At 41.0% G+C, this 17,001-nt stretch overlaps 3 protein-coding genes and 1 non-coding gene across 4 annotated transcripts; 2 read left to right on the forward strand and 2 right to left on the reverse strand.

Annotated features, from left to right (window-relative positions):
* Positions 1-363: 363 nt before the first annotated feature.
* Positions 364-473, reverse strand: LOC131315392 (small nucleolar RNA snoR100). The gene has a single exon (XR_009196726.1). It is a non-coding gene; the product is annotated as a small nucleolar RNA snoR100 (small nucleolar RNA).
* A 1,301-nt stretch (positions 474-1,774) lies between these two features.
* Positions 1,775-6,413, forward strand: LOC131314094 (uncharacterized). The gene is made up of 5 exons (XM_058342586.1): positions 1,775-2,678; positions 3,435-3,519; positions 3,634-3,676; positions 5,157-5,275; positions 5,475-6,413. Exons 1-5 carry the CDS (start codon positions 1,882-1,884, stop codon positions 6,285-6,287), a joined length of 1,857 nt encoding a protein of 618 aa, XP_058198569.1. The 5' UTR covers positions 1,775-1,881; the 3' UTR covers positions 6,288-6,413.
* Positions 6,414-7,918: 1,505 nt separating this feature from the next.
* Positions 7,919-9,177, forward strand: LOC131312412 (uncharacterized). The gene is made up of 2 exons (XM_058340131.1): positions 7,919-8,130; positions 8,233-9,177. Exons 1-2 carry the CDS (start codon positions 8,083-8,085, stop codon positions 8,899-8,901), a joined length of 717 nt encoding a protein of 238 aa, XP_058196114.1. The 5' UTR covers positions 7,919-8,082; the 3' UTR covers positions 8,902-9,177.
* A 163-nt stretch (positions 9,178-9,340) lies between these two features.
* LOC131312411 (LRR receptor-like serine/threonine-protein kinase FLS2) lies at positions 9,341-14,485 on the reverse strand. Its single transcript, XM_058340130.1, has 2 exons — positions 11,094-14,485; positions 9,341-10,012 (listed from the first exon to the last, which is right to left on the reverse strand). Exons 1-2 carry the CDS (start codon positions 14,239-14,241, stop codon positions 9,660-9,662), a joined length of 3,501 nt encoding a protein of 1,166 aa, XP_058196113.1. The 5' UTR covers positions 14,242-14,485; the 3' UTR covers positions 9,341-9,659.
* Between the last annotated feature and the right edge of the window lie 2,516 nt (positions 14,486-17,001).

Raw genomic sequence — 17,001 nt, forward strand, 5'->3', positions numbered from 1 at the left:
CCATATAAAATTTTGGTTTAAAAAAAATCATCCATTGTCAGGGCATCTCCTGCTAGGAAGAATGCAACATTTGGCTCTAGTCCTTAATAGCGTTCACTGTTGAGGGAAAATAATTTCTATTGAAAACTGAGTTTTGTGACTAAAACCTTGCCGCAGGCGTAATTGTGAAATGACACTTGTCACGCCATCATGTCATGACCTATCAATCAACTTTTTGCTAGTACAAGAACAACAACAGAACCCATTTAGTCCCTAATTGTTGGGGGTATGGGCAAGGGAGGATCGGAGACAGACTTAACCTTTGGCAATATGCACAAAGTAACTACTCTCAAAGTACCACAAAAACAGTGACCCCTCCATACCTGTTTTGCTACGAAACCATGCCCCCAAATCAAAATCGAATGGCATCACAGAAGGGGCAGGCCTAGAGACCTAATTCAGTCCATGTGCATATTACCATGCTTCCTTCATTGATAGTCCAGAGCATCGGTATACACAATGAAACTTTTTGCTAGTATTAAACTTTATTCCTTGTCTTGGTTTCCCTCTCCGTGAAAGGAAAGATACAATTAAGAGCTTTGTGAAGACATTTTTGCAAAAACTAATGAGGCTGTTATTGGAGATTTTCATGCATGAAACTCGAAATGTTGACTCCAAAGAAAATTCTGTAATCATCCATTTTCAGGGCATCCCCTTGCTAAGAAAAGTACATAATTTTGCACAAGTCCTTACCAGTTTTTCAGGCACAATCATTTCTAGTAGCGGAACTGGTTTTTATTCCAACTCCGTCTGGTCCGTGCTTAGAGTCTTATCTTTATTTCTCAGCCGGTCCCAAGCCCGGATAAAGGAGGAGGGTTGTGCGTTAAGTAGTTGACAGTCAGCACATAAAAAAACCCGTCAGATCTTTATGACATGAATCCAAATATTATTACGAGATTGTGAACAAGTGGCCCTTGACAGAGCTCAATGGAGGAAACAGATTCATGTAGCCAACCCCAAGTGATTGGGACGTAAGGCTCGATTTGGTTTGGTTTGGTTTGGAACTGGTTTTTATTCCGTGGTGCAACTGTGAAACGACACTTGCCACAACATCATCCTCATGTCACTACCTCTCCATCACTTTGTCTCTAGTATCATAGCGTTACTGAGGGCATGTTCGCAATTAACGCTACGGCTGTAACTTTGGATTCTCGTGTCTGAGAAATGGTTTGACACAGCTATTGCTTATGCTTTTGGACGAAAAACAGCTTTTAAATCTGGTTAAATGACTATTCTAAACAAGTCAATTTTGATACATATTTCAAATCTAAAATTTTTGACAAACACCCTCTAATTAGTGGCTCACTAACTGGGCATTGTGGTAAAATACCATCAACCAGAATAGAGCCTTACTAGAACTGGAAAGTCCATTACATTATTAATTTACTGTATTTGGAGGAGGAAAAAAACCTGTGGACAAGAATTCCTCATCACCCATTTCAGTGGCCCTATAGACTATATTGGCATAATATATTCTATATTTACACATATAGATTACAGTTGGTGCATGAAGATAATGCACAATATGCTATTACTAGTGGGGACTATTATTTGGTGGATAGAAAGAACTCAAGAAATTGCATGGGATACTTGATAATCAAATAGTGGTGAACAGATTGCCAAATGGGCATGTAGCATCAAACTTAAGTCCAAAATGCCATAAACCAATAGGAATACAGATAGAAATCTCCAAAGATAAGGACCCCTTTGATATCCAGACCATATAAATACAACACTTTCCACCCATGATACCCAAACCACAAACACCCATCTATAGCTCTTTCCTCTGGAGCAAGCGAGTTTTCCATTGTCTAGTTTTACTTCTAGTTCATTTCTCTGAAAATGGCTGCTTCCACCATGGCCCTCTCTTCACCATTTGTGACAGGAAAGGCAGTGAAAACTGCTTCCTCTGTCGCCAAAGGTGGCAGGATCCTTAGGATCACCATGAGGAAGGCTGTTGCCAAGACTGTCTCGTCTGGCAGCCCATGGTACGGCCCGGACCGAGTCAAGTACTTGGGTCCATTTTCTGGTGAGGCCCCATCGTACCTCACTGGCGAATTTCCCGGTGACTATGGCTGGGACACTGCTGGACTATCGGCTGACCCAGAAACCTTTGCCAAGAACCGGGAGCTCGAGGTGATTCACTGCAGATGGGCCATGCTTGGCGCTCTTGGGTGTGTCTTCCCCGAGCTTTTGGCCCGCAACGGTGTCAAGTTCGGTGAGGCCGTGTGGTTCAAGGCTGGAGCCCAAATCTTCAGCGAGGGTGGACTTGACTACTTGGGAAACTCTAGCTTGATCCATGCCCAAAGCATTTTGGCCATTTGGGCTTGCCAAGTTATCTTGATGGGTGCTGTTGAGGGCTACCGGATTGCTGGTGGGCCTCTCGGAGAGATCACCGACCCACTCTACCCCGGTGGAAGCTTCGATCCATTAGGGCTTGCTGATGATCCAGAGGCTTTTGCTGAGCTCAAGGTGAAGGAGATCAAGAACGGAAGACTTGCCATGTTTTCCATGTTTGGGTTCTTTGTTCAAGCCATTGTGACTGGAAAAGGCCCATTGGAGAACTTGGCTGACCACCTAGCTGACCCAGTTAACAACAATGCATGGGCTTTTGCCACAAACTTCGTACCCGGGAAGTGAATGCGAAAAGCATAGAGAGATGTGTGAACCCTGAATGGTGTTTTCTAACCATTTGAATGTGTATGTGAATGTGTGATGTGTAAATGGCCAATTGATTCTGGAAATGTGAATTATATTATCTGTTTGTCAACAAAGTTGCGACATTTGATCTACTTCTCTTTTTTATTTTTTATTTTTTTGTGCTCAAATGAATAGATATTTTTACTTTACTCTATTTAGTTATTAGTATCCCAATAGAGTTGCTATTTTTATATATAGCTTCATTGATGAAGTTCCAGCAGAAAACCTATCAGTACCGACTAGAAACGTAAGGAAAATGTACCGACGGCCGCGCCGAGCCGTTTCCGGCCACCTGACGGCCGTTCGGAGCCGTCCAAAAATTCTATAAAAAAAAAAACGAGTGGGTCCACGTGGAAATCAACGGCATCAGATGTGTGTAGGGTACATACACGAAAAAAAGGTTGTTTCTCTACACACATCGGATGCAGTTGATTTCCGCGTGGACCCGCTCGTTTTTTTTTATAGAATTTTTGGATGGCTCAGATCAGTCGTCCAGTGGCCGGAGACAGCCGGCGCAGCCGTTAGTACATTTTCCCTACGTTTCTCGTCGGTACTTATAGCAGCTCCAAGTTCTAGTCGGTGAAAAAATTCTGGATCTTTTTCTTTCTGTCACTGTACAGTTCAATAATCTTCAACCAAAACCCAACCAAACCTTATGTATCAGAGGACTTGGGTTTTTGTGATGGGTAATACAGCATTCATGGAAGGCCTCTTTCATGGTCAAGGGAACTGGATTGGGCTAGGAATCATCTGGATCGGAGTTCATTTTTGGCTGCCGTGGTAAGTTTTATATATATATATCAGCTTTGGCTTGAGAAAAATGCAAGAATTTTCAACAGCAAGGCCAGAGACTCTGTGTCCTTGTTGAGGATTATAGAAACTGACTGATATTAGGAGTGGAATTCGCTGCCATTAGGTCTTTGGCCCAACGGCATCAGTAATGCACTTAAGTGCTAGTAGGAGAAAAGCGGTCAGGAGTTAAACTCCTCCTCAAAGGTGTTAATCTAACTATTCTAACAATAGTGCCTTTCGCCGATAAAAAAAAAAGGAGTGGAATTTGCTCTTGGAAGAAATTGGATAACAGTTAGAATAACTGGTCCCTTTTGTTTAGCTTGGACTTCAACTAAACCAATTTCTATGACTGCAGGAATTCTTCCTATGCATAAATATATGACTTACTCCATGGGATTGCCAACCCTCTAGCATATCTTCTTGTCCATGCCTCCTTAACTATTATCACGTGCCTAATTGTGTCGGGCGAAGAACAGAAGATGAAAAATCAGTGGGAGCTACAGAAATTTAATTTATCGAGCAGGGTCAACAAAAGGTTTTACTGTCCACATGATGATTTGAGTGATTTAGACAAAGATGATAACAGATAAAGAGAATCTGGTTCTCTCTTTTTTTCGGTTTACATATTAGGTGAGATAGAAATGCTTACGCAATTCTCACAAAACCAAGGAACAAACAAATTGTGTAAAGCAAAAAGAGCTTGTGGTTTGCATTATATTGAGATTGCCTATCAAATATCAGAAGCAAAAGATATATCAGTCGCTTATACAGATCAAAGAGAAACAGTGAATGAAATCAGAAAGTTAGTACATAGTAAATGAAAATTGAGCACGGGATTCAACCATTCCTTGTGAAAGTAAATTCAGAAATTCTTCCATCCATTAAATTTCCCCCCATGCGTTTGTTTTATATAACACACTATCAAACAGCAAAAGTATAACCATAACTTAGTAAAAACCTGTGTTGGTTTACATCAGGGCCACATATCAGGCCGTCGAGAAAAAACCATGAAACTCGAAATGTTGACTCCATAGAAAATTTTGTAATCATCAATTTTCAGGGCATCCCCTTGCTAAGAAAAGTACAAAATTTTGCGCAAGTCCTTACCAGTTTTTCAGGCACAGTCATTTCTAGTAGTGCAACTGGTTTTTATTCCACAGTACAACTTTGAAACGACACTTGCCTCATTGTCATCGTCCTGTCACTACCTCTCTATCACTTCGTCTCTAGTATCAGAGCGTTACTAAGGGCATGTTCGCAATAATTGCAATGGCTGTAACTTTATATTCTCGTGTCTGAGAAATGGTGCTAGTGTTTGACACAGCTATTGCTTGTGCTTTTGGACCGGAAACAGCTTTTAAATCTGGTTAAAAAGCTATTCTAAATCAATCATGATACTTTTTTCAAAAATTTTTGACAAACACCCTCTAATTAGTGGCTCACTAACTGGGCATTGTGGTAAAATACCATCAACCAGAATGGACCCTTACTAGAACTGGAAAGTCCATTACATTATTAATTTACTGTATTTGGAGGAGGAAAAAAACCTGTGGACAAGAATTCCTCCTCACCCATTTCAGTGGCCCTATAGACTATATTGTCATATGCTATAATTCTATATGAAGATAATGCACAATCTGCTATTACTAGTGGGGAGCATTATTTGGTGGATAGGAAGAAGAACTCGAGACATTGCATGGGATACTTGATATCATCAAATGGTGGTGAACAGATTGCCAAATGGGCATGTAATATCAAGCTTAATTCCAAAATGCCATAAACCAATAGGAATACAGATAGAAATCTCCAAAGATAAGGACCCCTTTGATATCCACATCAAATAAATACCACGCTTTCAACCCATGTCACTCAAACCACAAACACCTATCTATAGCTCTTTCCTGGAGTAGGCTAGTTTTTCCATTGTCTAGTCCTACTTCTAGTTCATTTCTTTGAAAATGGCTGCTTCCACCATGGCACTCTCTTCACCGTTTGAGACTGGAAAGGCAGTGAAAACTGCTTCCTCTGTCGCCAAAGGTGGCAGGATCCTTAGGATCACCATGAGGAAGGCTGTTGCCAAGACCGTCTCGTCCGGCAGCCCATGGTACGGCCCAGACCGAGTCAAGTACTTGGGCCCATTCTCCGGTGAGGCCCCATCGTATCTCACTGGCGAATTTCCCGGTGACTATGGCTGGGACACTGCTGGGCTATCAGCTGACCCAGAAACCTTTGCTAAAAATCGTGAGCTCGAGGTGATCCACTGCAGATGGGCCATGCTCGGAGCTCTTGGGTGCGTCTTCCCCGAGCTCTTGGCCCGCAACGGTGTCAAGTTCGGTGAGGCCGTGTGGTTCAAGGCCGGAGCCCAAATCTTCAGTGAGGGTGGACTTGACTACTTGGGAAACTCCAGCTTGATCCATGCCCAAAGCATTTTGGCCATTTGGACTTGCCAAGTTATCTTGATGGGGGCTGTTGAGGGCTACCGAGTTGCTGGAGGGCCGCTAGGAGAAGTCACCAACCCGCTCTACCCTGGTGGAAGCTTCGATCCATTAGGCCTTGCTGACGATCCAGAGGCTTTTGCTGAGCTCAAGGTGAAGGAAATCAAAAACGGAAGACTTGCTATGTTTTCCATGTTCGGGTTCTTCGTTCAAGCCATTGTGACCGGAAAGGGCCCATTGGAGAACTTGGCTGACCACCTTGCTGACCCAGTTAACAACAATGCATGGGCATTTGCCACTAACTTAGTGCCTGGAAAGTGAATGTGAAAACGATATAGATTTATGCCTGAACTGAATGGATTTGAATGTGAATCTGACTTTTTGATGTGTATAATGGCTTGAAGTTAATGCTGGAAATGGGAATTCTTTGATCTGTATGTTGACAAAGTTTGCTATATGTGATTTACTTTTCATTTTTGTTGAGTCCTTCTGCTCAAAAAAATACAGAATCTTTTTCTTTCTGACACTGTATGTTGACAAAGTTTGCTATATGTGATTTACTTTTCATTTTTGTTGAGTCCTTCTGCTCAAAAAAATACAGAATCTTTTTCTTTCTGACACTGTATAGTCAAAAACTAATCTTCAACTAAAACCCAATCAAACCTCAAGGATGAGATACTAAGAGATGAATGTCATTATGCTTAGAGAATTTGGGCTATGGTCATGGGTAGATGCAGCACTAATAGAAGGTCTCTTATATGGTCAAGGGAACTGGATTGTGCCATCAATCATCTGGGTATAGAGTTCTTTTATGCAGCAGTGGTATACATATCAGCTTTGGCTTGAGAGAAATGCTAAAATTTTCAACAGCAAAGCCGGAGACTCTATGTCCTCGTTGAGGATTATAGAAACTGACAGTTGGAAGAAAAGTGGAAAGCAGTTACTGAAGAAACGAAAGGCCTCATCTATCCCTCCACGCAGAAATTGTTGGGCAAAGTTTAAACTCAACGCAACCGACCTTGACCTTGAACCTACGTTACACAGACTCGGGTATGGAATCAGGTTGCAGGTATGTGTCTCCGTCCGACCGCCTCCTTTTATCGTACTTTGGAGTCATACACTGTCATAGGATTCGCAGTCCGATTCTATGATCTGATTCACAAGTTCCTTCAAGTGATCCCACACTGACTCCCGATTTTAACAACCTCGGGCTAGAGCAGCCATTTCAAATTGTAAAAAACATAAACAAAAAAAGAACAAGAAAAATATACGTTGAGGTGATTCTAAAACACAGTTTGACCTTCCCAAGCTGTATCAAAGAATACTCTTTATGTGGAGTTGGTGTTGTGCCCAAGATCAACCACACACAAAATAAAGAAACAAGATTTTTATGTGATTCCCCAAGTGGGTGCAATTGGGTACACAATAGAGGATCGTACAGTGTTTCACTAAACGAGAAATACAAGATTTTACATGGAAGTACTAAACGAACCATTTGATCGCTCAACCTCACTGTGTATGTCTCACACACTCTCTTCTGCCCTCTATCTGCCGCCCTCACCTCACACCACTCTTCCTCCTTTGTCAGAGCCTCGCCCGAGGAACTTGGCTCCATCCCGAACGAGGAGCACTCAATGGTCACTTTATGCCCTCGTCTTCTTCTTTCGTCTCCCCCTCTAAAATGCTGAAATTACGTGTCTATTTATTTATAAGTCCCCAAATAGCCCTCTACATCCTTCTGTCATTGAAAAAGAGGTAGGTGGTAATTAGGAGCTCATAGTAACGGGGATGGTCGGATGTTGGTGGCGGTGGATTTGAGCCAAAAATCAAAAGTTGGTTGGGTTTATAGATTTGTGAAAGCATTTTCTAAAAGGGTAAGGAAAAATATGAAAGTAAACAACTTTTTTAATAAGATCGTACTTGTCCCTGTTTGGATACAAATAAGTAACCTTTTTTTTTTATAAGATCGGACTAGATACCTGTTTGGATACAGGAAGAAAACCACTCGAGCCATTTGGCGCCATTTTTCTCGAGTCCACATATTTCCATGCTTTGTCCCCCATCTATACAAACCCTAATGATCGAATTACAAACCAACCGAGCTATCTAAGCAAGAATGCGACGGCCCTCTTTCCACTCCGGTTTCTTCTCCTCTCTCAAACAGGTAATCTAATTCCCTCCCTCCCTCTCTCTATCAATCTTTACATATGTATATAGAAGTACATGTATTTATGTTTGCCGGTTTGATTCTTTCCAAACATGACAGGTAGAGAAGAGACTGAAACTAGAGAACCCATCACAGCCCTCCACTCCGTCTCCACCGCCGCCGCCGCCACCACAAGAAACTTGCAATACACAAATTGAATCTCTGAGCTCCCCTATATACCTCAACTTTGACCAACCTAACAACAGCAGCAGCAGCAATATTAACCACCTCTCATCCCTCCAATCCAGCGAGCCTCCAAGAGAATTCCTCTCATGTTCCTTAGATTTTCCACAAACCCATGAGAACCCACCTCCACCAGACACTGTACAAGACCCACAAACAATCAACAGAACCGCGGCCAATGAGATTGAATTGTTAATACAGCTTCTGTGTTTGTCAGATTGCGAAGAGGAGGAAGAGGGAAACAGGTTTGGTTTGGGGTCAAAGAGCGGTGGTGGGGTTGGCGGAAGTTGTGGTCATGAGTGTGGATTCTATTCCAAGATTGTTGGAGTTAAGGGGCCCAAATGTGGGAGAGAAGTGGAGAGACTGGAGGGATGGATTAAGCACTTTAAGAATGATGGTGGAGATGGACGGAGGGAACCTCTGAGATTGGCTTATTTGCTTTTGGCCAAAGCAGCTTCTCTTTCCGAGGGCAGTGGTGGTTTTGGTGAAATAGAGTTCCCCACAACTGTGGAGGAGTTCTTGAATCATGATCCCCCGAAATACTAGGCCTGTTTTGGAGAATAGGTTCAACAGAGCACCTAGCTAATTCCAATGTTGGAAAAATTGCCAGGCGGGGACTAGGTGCCGACTAGTTGGCTGCTTAATCTAGGCGTTGGACCACTGCCTAACGCCTAGGCGAGGAGTAGTCAGCCCAGGTGGCCAATTTTTTTAGAACACTGGCTAATTCCTTATGAGATTGTTAAAGAATTAGCAAGAAACTATGTTGAAAGTCTCTTCTTTGTCTAGTATTGGTGATTATGTTGTATTCACAATGTTATGGACCTTATGTAAGTTGTGACTTCTGCATTTTTAGTTTGCTGATGAATGTTAACTTTCTTTCCCATCCGCTGCAAATAGGGTGCAATTCTAACTCTAGAGTCTCAACTGGAAACCTTCCGTCAGGGTATTTTTTCAGCCCAAGAATAAACTCAAAATGTAATGCCACTTTTATTGGAACCACTTTTATTGGAACCAAAACGTACGACAGTTACAGGATATCTTGACACTCTAGAGTTCACTTTAGCACAAAAATTACCTTACAGGAAAACTGGTGCACCTTATTAGCATTTGCTTGTGCCTTCTTTATTTTGGAAGTAGGCACCAAGAGTGGTGCAACCTCTGCTTGCAAATAACAAGACCGAAAAAAGAAAAACATTATATAAGCTGGACAAAAGTTGAATACCATGAAGCTAAGGACTGGATACTTCTAACTTTGCTTTCTGATTGTCAATTCTCAGCTTCCAAAAACCTGAATGTTGTTAACATCATGCGCTTGTTACCATCATGCGCTTGCTTAGCTTCAGAAGGGAAGAATCTACTTCAACCATGTGCAGCCGATCCTCAGGAGACGAGCAGGTGCAAGACAAGGCCAGCTTGAGGAGCTCTGCGACTATTTCCTGCTCTTTTGAGGAGTGTGACGATAATTGCGGGTCCACAATTTGAAGTACCCCTTTGCTGCCATTTTCTAGTGCTCTCTCCACAAGTTGAGGCAAAGTGACAGGTAACCCATCCTCTTGTGTGAGTCCTGTTGGCCTTCTCTTTGTTAAGAACTCCATAACGATTATACCGAAGCTGAACACATCTACTTTGGTTGTTACCTTCCTCATGTACGCAAACTCTGATGAAATGGGATAAATGTTTCAGAAGATAAATAATCTACTGTTAGGTAGCATTGACATAGTACAAACTCGATACAAATAGTGGAGTGTAAATTTGATGAAGAAACAAAGTTTCACATTCACATTTTTTCACTCTTACGTCAAAATTTCTGTTTAATTGAAATTAATTACCTAGTTAATTGTTTGTTTGAATACTGATTAAGGCTTCTGAAAGAGAAAGACTATCACATTGTTTCATACGTGGTAATGTTTCACAAATTTACATGCCCTCTGTAAAGCTAACGGGCTAGGAAGTCTGAAGGAATCGGTGTGGAGAATTTGCATAAACAGCAAAATATACAAGTGAAGAGAATTTTCATTTCAATACACCAACACAATTCGCGAGAAATGGTACATAGTTCTCTATGCACCAACATTTAGAGTTATTACAATGGTATGGGTGGGGGGGGGGGGGGGGGGGGGGGGGGTCACCTCAGAATTTGTCTGAATTACCAAGAAAATTCTATACCAAGGTATACCTCTCGTGTCCAGTGACATTAAGCAACATATTTCTCTTCTCCTCTACATACCTTCAATTTCACTCATTCGATTCAGAAAAATGCTACTTTGGTGAATTCTAAAAAACATATAAAAGGTTTCAAACTCAAAGAAATAGAAATAGTCTCAGGTGTGAAATCAAAGAAATAGTCTCAGGTGTTGGTTTCACTTAGTGTTATTGAACAAATAATCAGGAAAAAATAGTCCAAGAAAAGTTATTAGATTCTACATGCAGTCCTTTAATTTGTACAGGTTCAAAGCTAGTGCAATTATACACATCTAAAACTGCATTGCATTCAAAACTCAGAGACTCACTCATTATCAAAGCTTCAAAAACTTGCGCATTATCTACAGAAGAATATAACCTGAAGCCCCTTCAAGCTACGATTTGCCTAATGCGAAAATTTTATCTCAAACTAGGAGTATTGGGATTATTTCATTTGTTTGCAAGATCACGGAAAGCATGCAAACAGTTGGCATTAATCTCAATATGTCAACAAATTCAATAAACTTCATAATGCAGAGAAAGAAGTTTAAATTTACCCGGTGCCATGTATCCAATGGTACCCTGAAATGCAGATGATGAGGAAATGCTGCTGGTCCCCTCCTCCAGATGAACACCAAGAATTCGAGCCGTTCCAAAATCGCTCACATGTGCCTCAAACTTCCCATCCAAAAGTACATTAGAAGGCTTCAAATCACAATGAATAATTGGGACATCGTAGCCCGAATGCAAATAAACCAGACCACTTGCAATAGAGACTAGAATGTTGATTCTCTCAGACAATGCTGCCAATCCTGGATGATCGGCACAAGTGTCATGAATAATGCTCTCTAAGTTCCCATTTTCCATGTACTCCAAAACTAAAGCCTTTAGCTTCCTGCTTTCCCAAGCATAACCAATTACCTTCACTAGGTTCTTGTGTCTCAGTTGACTGAGGGTCTTGATTTCTCTGTAGAAGCACTTATCAGTCTCTTCTGGAAACTGATGCAAGTTCATTTTCTTAACTGCTATTTTCTGCCCATTTCCCAATATACCCTTGTACACAGTGCTCAAACTGCTGATTCCAATGATGTTATCCTCACTGAAGAAGTCAGTGGCTTGTTCCAAATCCATTTCACCAAACCTCTCAAGGGTCAATGCTAAAGCATATTCATGTTCTGGATTCTCAACCCCTTTTGGGCTTTTCTTTTTGGCGTATCGTTTAAAGACAGAAATTGCCAGCACCAGAATTAAGAACAGGGAAACAGATCCTAGAGCTGCCAGAATTATAACTGTCTTCTTGGATAAGCGACGCGTACTTGTGCTGCATGGGGTGAGAAATCTGTTTCCACAGAGAAATGGGTTTCCTTCCAAACTAGATGCACTTACGCTCTTAAAAACACCAGTCTCTGGAACATGACCTTCAAGTTGATTGAATGAAAAGTTGAGATGTTTCAAGGAGGATATATTTGCATAGCTCTCAGGGATCCTGCCTTGGAGCTTGTTTTGAGAAAGGTCAAGGGAGTTAAGGTGCTTCAAATCCTCCAAATTTTCAGGGAGTCCACCATCCAAAAGATTCCTTGAAAGGTTTAAGCTTGTTAGCAAATAAACCTGTTCAAAAATTTTACTGGGTAGTGGTCCGGTAAGTTTATTTCCAGACAGATTAATTGAGAACAAATTTCTGCAGCCTTTGAGCATTTCTGGAATCTCTCCTGACAGATTATTGTTCGAGATGTCGATGGCTTGTACCATCTCCAACATGCCAAGCTCATCTGGAATTAACCCGGAAAATAAATTGTACGAGAAGTTCAAATATATCTGCATGTTTTTCATGCCAGCAATAACTGACCCAGGAATAGGTCCAGTGAGATGATTGTGGGAGAGGTCCAAGGTCATCAGTCGGTTAAGTCGTGCCATACCACTTGGAATAGAGCCATTAAGCATGTTCCCACTGAGGTCCATGTATGAAAGAAACTCAAGTTTGCTAATAGCACTTGGAATGGGACCAGTGAACCTATTATTCTTCATCAAAAGCTTATTGAGCCTTTTGAGCTCAAAAATCTTTTCCGGGATTACCCCTTCGAGTGCATTGTTGTGGAGAAAAAGGCCTTGGAGGAAGGAGAGTTTTGAGAGTTCTGTAGGAACTAGGCCTGAAAAGTTATTCACATGAAGCCACAAGGAGACCAACCGACTAAGGTTGCCGATTGCTTGTGGAATTGGTCCAACAAATGAATTGAATTGGAGTTGCAAGAGCTGGAGATTCACGAGGTTACCAATAACTGGATTTACATATCCACTGAAATTGTTTTCAGCCAAACTTAGGATTTCAAGATTTGAGCAATTGAAGAGGTCATCTGGAATTTCACCAGACATCTTATTTCCACTAAGGGATAGAAAAGTAAGATTTGGCAACTGATCCAAGCCCCGAGGAATTTTCCCACTCAGTTTGTTAAAAGATAGATCAATAGAAATAAGGCGCGTACAGTTGCTGACACTAGATGGAATAGATCCCTCAAGAAGGTTATTACTCAGGATAAGGGTCTTCAAATTGTACAACAATCCAATATTCGACGGAAGTGACCCTGTGAGGAAATTGATGCTTATAGACAAATATGTCAAATTGGACAAGTTTGTTATGGATGAAGGAATCTCCCCTGTAAACTTGTTTGAATGGAGGGTCAATACTTGTAATGACCTCAAATACCCGATTTCAATAGGTATTGAACCGATAAACTCGTTTTGTGAAAGTCCCAAATGGGTTAATGATTTAGCCCGGAACAACGATAGTGGGATTGTTGAATTCAACTCGTTGTCATACAACCGCAAGATTTCTAAGCTAGACAAATTTCCAAGCTCAGGAGGAATACTTCCAGTGAAATGATTACTGTACATGTTCATAGTGTGAAGTTTAATACAATGACCAAGTTCAGATGGGAGTTTCCCAGCAAGAAAATTCTCCTGCAACTGAATGAGTTCTAAATTCCACAGATTCCCCATCTCTGCAGGAAGTGAACCTGACAATTGATTTTGACTTAGGTACAAAGTTTGGAGTGCTTCCAACCTACCAATTGAAGATGGAAGAGAACCTACCAAACTGTTACCATGAGCTTCAAAAAACTCAAGATTGACTAAACTACCAATATTTGAGGGGATTGAACCAGTGAGATTGTTGAAGGAGAGGCCGAGTTGTTGCAAGGCCGTGCAATTGCACATACTTTCGGGTATATGTCCATTGAAGAAATTGTTTCCAAAATCCGCCACCTGCAGATTTTCAAGATTTCCTAGTTCCGGTGGAATTGGACCGGAAAGCGAGTTATAGTAAAGAGCTAACCCCAAAAGGTTTGAGCAAAGCCCCAGCTGGGGTGGAATGTGCCCAGCAAATGAATTCAAAGATAAATCAAGAGTCTGGAGGGTGGAAATATTTCCAAGAAATGGAGAGATTTCACCTTTGAGCTGCTTGTCGACGAGGGAAATGGAAATGACATGGTTTGAGGAAGGGTCACATGAAATTCCAGACCAGTTGCAGTGATGCCTTGCATCAGTCCAATCCACCAGGGCACCAAATGGGTCATTGGTGATTGAACTCTTGAATGCTTTCAACGCCTCGTTATGAACTTCCAAGCTCTGGTCTGCCATCAGAACCCCAACTGAGACAGAACAAACTATGGCTGCAGCAATAAAACAGACAACTGGAGTGCGAAAAACCATTGCTTAGAAAAGAGAAACTAGGCAAGTGATACTAAGTTGAGACTAGATGAAACCATTTATAAGCACAACCAAGTTGCTGACGCATGGAAACATAACTTTGGGCCCCGGAGTTAATCGAGGTCCGCGCAAGCTGGTCCAGACATCCAATTATAAAAAAAAATGACACATGGAAACAATTGACAAAAGGGTCCAATACCTATCAAAACCATGACGAATGATGTGGTTCTTTGAACCTTAACCATTAGTCAAATACATCAACCCTTGGCTATAAGCTGAAAAGCCAGCCAAGGAGCAAGCAAGTGCAATCATTTTACGAGATACATAGGAGTGTGACATCCAAAACATGGCCTACCAACCTACCTTATCATCAACAGGCCTCAAGTCAATCTCTAGTACATCCTTTCCTTGTCCATTTACCAAAACTTCCACCACAAGAAGTCAAATAAAAATATAACCCCTCTTTTCCATCATATATGCAAAGGACTTGTGCCATGTGAAAGGAAATGATAGAAGCAGCAACTTATTGTAAATTCAAGATGTTGAGCACCCAAAAATATGTGTTCATACCATGAAACATATGTTTGTCAAAATGAATCTTTTTATGCTTGGTGCTCAAGTTCTCACATGCATCTAGAATAATGTTTACTATTTTTCAAAAGGACAGTGAAGTCTGAGAAGACTGTGTACGGAAAAATGAGTGAGGGCAAACGTGCTTTCCATAATGGACTTTCTACACATGAGCAATGCCACCAAGAAAGCTTTAAAACACAATTGCGTTCAGAACCGTTCAATACATAAGAGTAGTTTGCATGCATCAAACGGCTCCAAATACAACTGCACATAGAATGCAACTGCGTGACTTACGATTTTCTTAGTTGTACATACCCAAACGTACAGAAAACCTAAGATTATTATAGTGAGGTCAACTTATAAAGGGGGGAAGTGTCAAATGGAGTATTATATGAACATGATGACTTTGGATTTCTTTACAATCTTTTTTGGTGGGGTAATGTAATCCTTACAATGTAAACCAGTCAAAATGAAATGTATGTATTAATAAATAAAAAACTCATTCTAAAGGCACGTTCACTTTTAAATAAAAATATAACGAGTTTCCCCATGATAGTAAATCGCGTAATTAACACCACCTCTAAGTAAAAATAATAATAATGAGGGGAAAATGCAAACCGAATGAACTACCAATCTCATGATTTAGTTATCGTTCCCTGCTTGAAAATGGAGTATGAATTGTAACTGTGAAGTAACCAATTGTCCCAAAAGCTTAAGATATTAAAAATGGGTTCAACAGCAACAATGTATATCAAGTTATTTAACGTCCTCCTTCATATGCAACATCGTTTTGCACATGCAGGCGCAAATATTAACCAATTGATAGAAATAGAATACGAAGCGGTCAAGAGGAGAAGCAGAATGCAAGCAAGCTACAAATGCAAAAGAGAAAGGGTGAAATCTGTTGTGCCGAAAATATTGAATTATCTATGCCCTTGGGTTTCTTGGAAAAAATATATTGTGGACCAAATAGAAATGGATCAAGTGAAAAGAAGGGAGAAAGGGTGAAATCTAGAAGTTTGTAAAAGTGAAAAATATATAGGACTCCTACATATTCATGGTGCAAACGCGGTTTGAAGAGTACAGCAGTATGGTCACAAATTGCAAGTTGGCTAATCAAAATGACAGAGGGATGGGCTAATTAGCCCTTTTGGGTAGTGGAGGCAAGTTGCCCAAAATGATCACGAGCCGAGAATTTTGACTCTAGTTGTGCTTGGCGCCAAAAATGCATGGAGAGAGAGAGAGAGAGAGAGAGAGAGAGAGGAAGCTGGGTAGTGGAGGCAAGTTGCCCAAAATGATCACGAGCCGAGAATTTTGACTCTAGTTGTGCTTGGCGCCAAAAATGCATGGAGAGAGAGAGAGAGAGAGAGAGAGAGGAAGCTGTTGGATTGCAATGCCATTGGATGATGAAGTAGACCTGTCATTGTGAGGCATGTCGGTTGGGTCACCATGTAGGCCTTCTCTAGGGGTAGGCTCTACCACAAAGCAAACAAGTCTCGCACCAATGTGTGGTGAGAAAGGCTCCTAAATACTGATAATCACTCGTGTTTTGACGTGAATAATTTTTTTTTACGTGTGGTGGGAAAGGCTTGTGCTCTATGAGCATAGAATAATCACTCGACAGGCAAGTCTAATACTACAATAAAATCTAGGCTTCTTTCAGGTGTTGGACTGTGATCCATTTGTGCTCATTGCTTGATCTAGGCTTTTGGCCTCTTAAGTGTTGGGCTTTGTCCTTTGGGGTTTTTCCTTAGTTGGTTTCTTGTCAATGAAGGGATTGGGTCTCGAATAGGTTTTTCTTGCCCCTTTTAGTCTTTGTATCTCTCTCAAAGATTAATAAAAAAATTTGCTTGTAAAAATAAATAAATAAATGTCAAGTTGGTCTGATATGGGAATTTTTATCATTGAAATAAATTTAGCTAACAATTTATTCTCAAAGCACTTTCTATGTTTTTCAAAACAAACTTGAACAATATGATCAGATACTAAGGCTAGAATTTCATTCGGAAATTAAAGGGCTATAGTTATTTATCGATATGTGCACAAATGGGACTCGTTCATCTTCAAATCACAAGCCTTGTTTGGGGGATGAGATCTTTGGATGATCATTAGTACTACTCCGTAATATGTAGTTGAGGAGAACGAATGTTGAAAATGGCCTTTTGTTCACAGAGTATTCGGCAATTTTGA

The sequence above is a fragment of the Rhododendron vialii genome, chromosome 13a (assembly GCF_030253575.1).
Source record: "Rhododendron vialii isolate Sample 1 chromosome 13a, ASM3025357v1".
Classification (NCBI taxonomy): domain Eukaryota; kingdom Viridiplantae; phylum Streptophyta; class Magnoliopsida; order Ericales; family Ericaceae; genus Rhododendron; species Rhododendron vialii.